This window comes from Urocampus carinirostris, chromosome 15 (genome assembly GCF_059441175.1).
Source record: "Urocampus carinirostris isolate Australia breed hairy pipefish chromosome 15, RoL_Ucar_1.0, whole genome shotgun sequence".
Classification (NCBI taxonomy): domain Eukaryota; kingdom Metazoa; phylum Chordata; class Actinopteri; order Syngnathiformes; family Syngnathidae; genus Urocampus; species Urocampus carinirostris.
Genome location: NC_142363.1, coordinates 13394311 through 13401793, shown reverse-complemented (window position 1 = coordinate 13401793; position 7483 = coordinate 13394311). Strand labels below are relative to the sequence as shown.

Below are 7483 nucleotides of genomic sequence, written 5' to 3'. Positions count from 1 at the left end.
AAATACTAATGTGTCGTTTGCGAACATAACGGCTCCGTGAGTCGGCTCCCCACCAACATACCCGGTTGCCTTCTAAATGCATTTTTTTGCTTGTAGATGCTTAAAATTGTTGCCATGTTTTTCCATTGAGTCTGCTTAAAAGTGACATTGACATTGCTCTCTGGGGGCCTTGCTTTTCCATTGCATTTATTCCCTCGTCGGTTATGGCAGCTGTCATTAGTTTGTACGGGTGTTTTCCTATGAATTGTCATCGCCCCCTGGAGGTCACGCCCAAGAGGACTGGTGCATGTTACACCTATACAGGGCACTACATAATGTGTATAAGTGCAAGGATTACTGATCATTTTGGGAAATTTATTAGGGGATATGCAAAAAATTGAGGTAGCTTTACTAAGTGGTAAATTGTAATGGGAAGAACTTCCTGCAACTGAAAATGATATATATGTATATTCACAATTTATTTAAATTCTAAAAATCATGTTAATAAGTACACACGCAAGATTAAAACTATAAGATTAAAAATCATATATATATATATATATATATATATATGTATATGTGTGTGTGTGTGTGTAATATATATGTGTATATGTATATATGTGTGTATATATGTGTACATATATATGCATATATATATATATATTATTGTATTATATATACCCCTAGTGGGAGGTGGCTATAGTCATTTCCGACTCTTTTTGGGAGATTGAGATAGATATATATGTGTGTGTGTGTGTGTGTGTGTATAATGTATGTGTGTGTGTTTTTGGAGCGTGTGACCATTCAAGATGGCCATTTCAAAGCCAAGAGTACCTACTGTCAAAACCTCCTGTTTTACTCCTGGTATTACTCTAGCTTTAATCACATGACGTCAGAACTGTGCCGCACATGTGCTAACCACTGCGCTGCCATGCTGCAGGGGCATAACATTGTATATTATTTTGATTTGATTAAGAGCAATTTAAAATCTATTTGATAAAAGTATTGAATTTAAATCAAATAAAACCGAAATATAACATGTAGATATGTGCATGTATAATTGTTCAAAAAATGACAATGAGAAAAATTGGATAGATACCTGAGCCCAGACCAGGGACACATTTTTGAATCCAATGCTGCCGGCGACCCAAAAGTTTGCCCACCCATGCATACATACATACATACATACATACATATTATAATAAATAACAGGAGCAAAACGGAAGGTTTGACTTTTGAACCCACGAATCAAGTTCTCGATTTCTGTATCCAGATTGAACAGCGCTGAAGGTTTTCAAAAACGCTTATCCCACATATCCTCAGCATCATTGAAATGTCTCTGGAGTTGCCTTTAATCCAAGAGGAACGATGACAAGCAAATGCAAGACGCAGTCTTCAAAATCACCATCCATGAAATTAGGGGGAAGGATAGGAAAACAACGGAGCTGAAAATGTCAATCTCCACCACTCTCTGACGTTCATGTCCCCCACTCGTCTTACCTAATGAGTTTGCACTGAACAGCTATCCAAAAGGTGAGATGAAAGCATATAGGCACTGTGGGGAAAAAAGCACAAGGGTTCTTGGGAGTCAGTTGGACACTAACACATACTTAATAGAGAAAGCACTTAATTTGTTACAAAGTACGCCAATTTTAAGTCTGCAGCTTTTAATCTGGTGTTGCTCCTACAAAGACAAAATTGCACGTGCAGTTTTTAATAAGGTGCGCTCTGTAGTCCAGAATTTATGACACTTAAAGGGACAATGTGTCTTATTTGAGCACTACATGTCCAAAAACAGGTTTGTAAAAAAATGTTATGCTTAGATCGAGATATATATATATATATATATATATATATATATATATATATGTATATAATTCAGTGCATTTTCAGTTATTTATTTAGAGAAGCGATCAGGGCTTGCGGGAGACGAGATAGCGGTCAGCCGTCAACAGCGGAGCCGGAAAGAAGGCTTCGGATCGGGTGGCCAATCGCAGGGGGGAAGTCAAGAAGGTCGAGTTTACCGGGGCTGGAGAGAAGATCGTAGCGTGGGACGGACGCAGGTCGGGTCGGAGGCAGGCAGAAACAGGTAAACAGAGTTCTAGACGAAACAGGCAATCAGGAGAGTCACACAGAGATACAATCATAATACTCTGACGAAGAAAGCTGGGCGCAGCGCGCTAAAGAACGAAGCGTCAGCCAATCAGAAGGCGCCCACATGATTGCTCCAGGTGACCAGAGTTAGCAATCATGACAAAATATGCTAATAAAAGACAAAATAAACTAAACATGAAAAAAATTATGACTCACAACACGTGGTAAGCTTTCTCTCCTGGCTTTGATCTCTTTGATCTCCGGCAAAACTAACATAAAATGCGACAGAAACAAAACGAAAAAAAACCCAAACAGCTTGCCAACATCATTTTTGCCGTTCCATGTATTCCGTTACTCCCCAAGCCTGCACAAAATTTAATAATTTTATTCCTATTCAGTTTCTTTTGTCTTTTATTAGCATTTTTGGTATTGGAGTAATCCAAAAGTAATTGAAAGTAATCAAGTTAAAGTAACCCTACCCAACCCTGACCATATCCGCTCGGTCCTCGCCTACTACATTTCCTGGTTGTGGTATAACCACATGAAATGGATCACCAATCACATCCCGCTGGCATTCCAACTACTCTGCATTATCTCCTTCTTCTCACTGCTATTATTAATCCCTTGCGGATATACGTAAAGACTATGCAGCTGTTCACTGCATATTGCACCGCTGCCAATAAGATGACACCTGGAAACAACCAAACAGAACATCAGGCTAATGGTGCTGCTAAACCACATGAAAGCTAAGATGGAATTTGAAAGTTGATTATCAGCTCACTCTACATTAACTGTTTTCACAGGTGTTATTTCAAAAATAAAAAGTATTTCCGTTGAAAGCTTTGGTTATTTGTCAGAGTTTGATTGAACGCCGCAAGTTGTTTGATTTGTTGAAAAAAATATTTTCTATTCACTTTCTCAAGCCATGGAACCTTACAAAATCTCTCTGATATGAATCCGAAATATTGGAAAATGTTATAACACGCGGTTCAGGCCCCTCCACAATGCAGTTGCTGGGTACAAAGCCTATTGATTGATGACTATGTTGTTCCAAGCATGAATCATCCCTCCAAAGGCAGTAAAAGGTTCTTAATCTCCTTTTTTACATTTTTCATATTTCAACAAAATAAATGTGTTTTTCAGACTTCTTCCGCCCTACCACTTTGATTATTTAACCTAAACCACCACCGGTGGTCTTGTTGTGGGGGATAATGCGAAGTGCAGTGTCCACCAGGCAAGCTATTTTGTGGCCAGGTCCTCACTCGTCAAAAGGAGAATGTAGTGTACACGTCTACTACATTTTTGAAGTAAATATGAACTTTGGAAAACATGAACTTTCCAGAAGTCATTTAATGATTGGGCACACTTGCCCGTCTAATTTGAATATCTTCCGAATATCTGCTGTATTGTTCTTTCCAGAATTCCAATGACTAACCAATGTGTCGGTCATTATTTGAATCAGTTACTACTGGCTAAAGCTATTTGGAGCTAAAGGAGGCAATGGTTTTTGTTTTTTTTTCATCAATACAAGCCCTCATAGGCTAATGCGGCTGTGGACCTTGAAAAAATAGCCTGCTATTGGCCGAGAGTGGTGTCAATCCAAAGATCAGAGGCTAACGGCCATATTGGAAATCATTTTACAAATCTATTTTTAAACATAAATTGTGTGGCAAAACAGACTGATTGAAACAAGGAACGTCCAATGATGCAGAATTGATTCTAGGCGGATTTTCTTTTTTTTATCTGTCGTTATTATTGTGTGTTTTTGAGTAAATATTTTACATGTTTGGATTCACTGGACGGTCCTGGATTTAGTGAGTTCATGTTTGATGTTCATGAGCTACCCAGGGCACTTATTGGTGAACTACGCCGGCTTTAGAGTTTTGGGGTATCCTGTTTCAGACTGATTGTGATGTTTCTGTAATGAGTAGATTTTGAAATTGTATAATTTGAATGCCAAGAGTTTAGGCTTTCCAATGACATGTGACGTGACGCATTTCAGTGATTGATGACATCGTTGAGGCGTATACTTGCTTTTCAACAGTCCGACGGGACCGCAGGGGTTGAACAAACTAAGATGTAGACACATATTCCATTCAAAATGTAAATATAAAGCCAGCAAGGCCTCTGGCATCATATTTCTGTCACCCTCCTAAGACGATGCACGCTTTCAGTATTGGTGGGAACACCTTCAACTAGTGCATTGGACACTTTGACGCTTCAGCACATATTTGTTCAACCATCCTGTCCATCAAGTTGGGAATATCATTAGTCCTCACGATGGATCCTGAGCAGAAGCTGTTTTTTTCCAATGCTACCTCTCAAATCATTTTAGAATTTCGATTACTACTCATTGGGCTTGGTTTTACTTTTTATGCCTCAGTCTTTCTTCTCTCTCACCTCCTGTCGTCATCACTGTCGCATACGTACAACTCCTTGCGCGCAAAAGACAGGTTTCACTGGAACTACGCATTTTACCGCGTAGTGTTTGGCATCCTGAGTTCAATCGCTGGTCTCATAGCACTCATTTGGGATTCAAATTTGAGCAGAAATGTAGTGAGGGGGCAGGAGGACTGGTCGTGGTGCATCCTCTTTGCAACTGCTGGATACTATATTTTTGAGAATGTCCTATTTTACACGTATACATTTGTGTGGCGCTCATTCCACTTTTTTCTGGCAATTCATCATATCTACTCAGTGTCGACATTCCTTGGCCTTTCACTGATGTCGGATCCTGTCATTCATTACATAGCAATATCGTCTCTCCTAATGGAAATCAGCTCACCATTAGGCAGCCTGTCTTGGATACTTCAAAAGGTAAACTGATGTGCATTTCAAGTCAATGTATTTCTTATAAATGAGCCTAATAATAGCTTTTACCAAAACACTGGGTTATTGAAACAAGTGTAGGCTTATAGATTACCTTATAGTTGCGTTCCAGGTTTTTCAAACAAAATCATTTATACAGTTTCAAATATTGATTTTGGAGCTGTATATTTTTGCTTTTTTCATCAATGCATTGATTATACTTACTACAATGGAAATTATAATTTCATATATTTTCTACTGTGCACCAGTTTAAGCAGTTTTACTCAAGTATTATTTGTAAAGGGAGATCTTTACTTTTACTCATGTTTTCATGATTACTTATGTGACTCAGCTGTGCCGCTCCTTTGGCGCCAACTGCCGCGGGTTCTGATTGGCTCCCGATCAGTATTTGTACCCAGTTCAGTCTGTCCCCTTTAAACAGTCCGTCTGCGAACCTCAGTGAATACTAGGCAAGCCTTTTTTGACCCTGACTCCCACCTGACCCGTTTTTGCTCCCGTCTGTCTCTGGCTACGACCCGTTTCGTTCCTTACCACGTCTGCTCTGCCGTCCCGGCTTTTGCTCTCCTATCGCGGCTATCGACCTGTTTTTCCGTGCTTGACAATGCCATCATTCGCTACGGAAGATCCACTTCTGTGTTCAGATCACAATCCGAGTACGAGAGCGACTTGCTTCCCGCGCCTAGCGAACTCCGGATCGTGGGAGCAGCCCTTCCTCTTTCCTTTTTCCGTTCTGGTCCTGACACATGTAGTGAAGCTTTCTCACACTATGTGGTTTTACACATCTAAATAGTTATGATCTAAACATTTATTTATTCCTTTTCCTAACTGCTTAACCTCAATAGGGTAACAGGGGTGCAGGGTCCTATTCCATCTGACTTCGGGCAATGGGCAGGGGACACCATGGACGGATTGCCAGTGTATCACAGGGCACACACATAATCATAAATTTATTCGCGCATTACAATATCTAGGGACAATTTGGTGACACCAGTCAACATGCCATGCATGGTTTTGAAACATGGCAGGAAACCAGAATGGCTGAACAAAACTCATACAAGTGCGGGGAGAACATGCAAACCTCACACAGCAAGGCCGGTAGCTGGAAAAGAACCTGGAACCTCTGAAGTGCGAGGCGGACACACTAGCCAGTCATTCACCATGCCACCCATGACCTGAACAGGAAACTATATTTTAGATATGTCTGTTCAACCTACTTTGAGAACAATCTTTTTATTTCCCAAATCCCAAATATACAGTTAAGTTTGATTAAAGGGCTCAATAACAACATTAATGAGCATAAATCCAGTAGGGCTCGGGGATAGGGTAATAAATCAAAAAACTCTACAAAGAGAAAACCAGCATGATGAAAAAGCATTCTTTGTTTATTGTTTATACGACAATACCGATTTAAAACGTCTATAGAACGTCTTTCAATCAGGCTGATTAGGTGATATTGCTCCCAAAATTAACAAATATTCTCTTTTTTTAATTCCAGGCTATTTTGGTTTTCAAGTTGGAATAAAACAATAAATCCAAACAAAAGAATGTTTGCAGGGTGAAAAAAGTACACTCAATGCATAATGTTCACACACCAGGAACTGATTCAAAATGTGAATATGATTCTGAGACATGTATCTCAAACCGGAAAAAAGATATCAAAACTTGGCACGCTAGTAAAAACAATCATTACTATAGACCAAATTTTCAGGACTATAAGTCACAGTTTTTTTTCATACTTTGGCCATTGGTGCGGCTTAAACTCCGGTGCGACTTATGTATTTTTTTCTCCTTAATTACGGATATTTTAACTGGTGCGACTTTTAAGGCAGAGCAATTTACAGTCCGTATTAAAATGTAGGATTAAAACTGAAAACTTTTCAAATCAACTCTCTTCTCTTTTAGACTGGAAGGGCCAGCGGTCTGTTCTGGAAAACCAACCAATGGGTGATAATCCACATGTTCCATATCCGCTCGGTCATCACTTACTACATTTGGTGGGTGTGGTTCAACCACTTGGGAGAGATCATCAATCACATGACGCTGCCCTTTCACCTTATGATCATTATTGGCTACCTCCTGCTTACCGCCATCATTAATCCCTTTTGGATCTACAGAAAGACCATGCAGTTGTTCACCACTGCATATTGCACTGCTGCCGATACAGTGACACCTGGAAACAACCAAACAGATCATAAGGCTAATAGTGCTACCAAACCCCATGAAAGCTAAGATATAACTTGACAGTGGGTTTCCTGCTAACACTACATTTATGATTTTCAGAGGTGTTATTTCAAGTATACAAAATGTGCCTTGAAGCCTAAATGCATCCACGTTCTTATCATTACTTTTAGAGGATTTTTGTCCGTCTATTTTGTCAAGAGTATAATCTAAGACAGCAAGGATTTTTTTCATTTGAATAATTTGGTTGGGTTTGTAGGGAAAATAATTTGTTTTCACATTCCCAAGCTATGTAACCCTACAAATCACGTCTGATATGAATCAGACATACAGGTATTGAAAATTTTAATAAAATGCTATTCAGGCCCCTTCATGTTGCAGTTGCTTTGTACAACGCTTGTAG

General features: G+C 39.5%; 1 protein-coding gene across 1 annotated transcript; it reads left to right on the top strand.

The window, feature by feature from the left end:
- The first annotated feature begins 4353 nt into the window (after nt 1–4353).
- Nucleotides 4354–7131, top strand: LOC148351604 (protein CLN8-like). Its single transcript, XM_088354963.1, has 2 exons — nt 4354–4890; nt 6805–7131. Exons 1-2 carry the CDS (start codon nt 4354–4356, stop codon nt 7129–7131), a joined length of 864 nt encoding a protein of 287 aa, XP_088211089.1.
- The last annotated feature ends 352 nt before the right edge of the window (nt 7132–7483 follow it).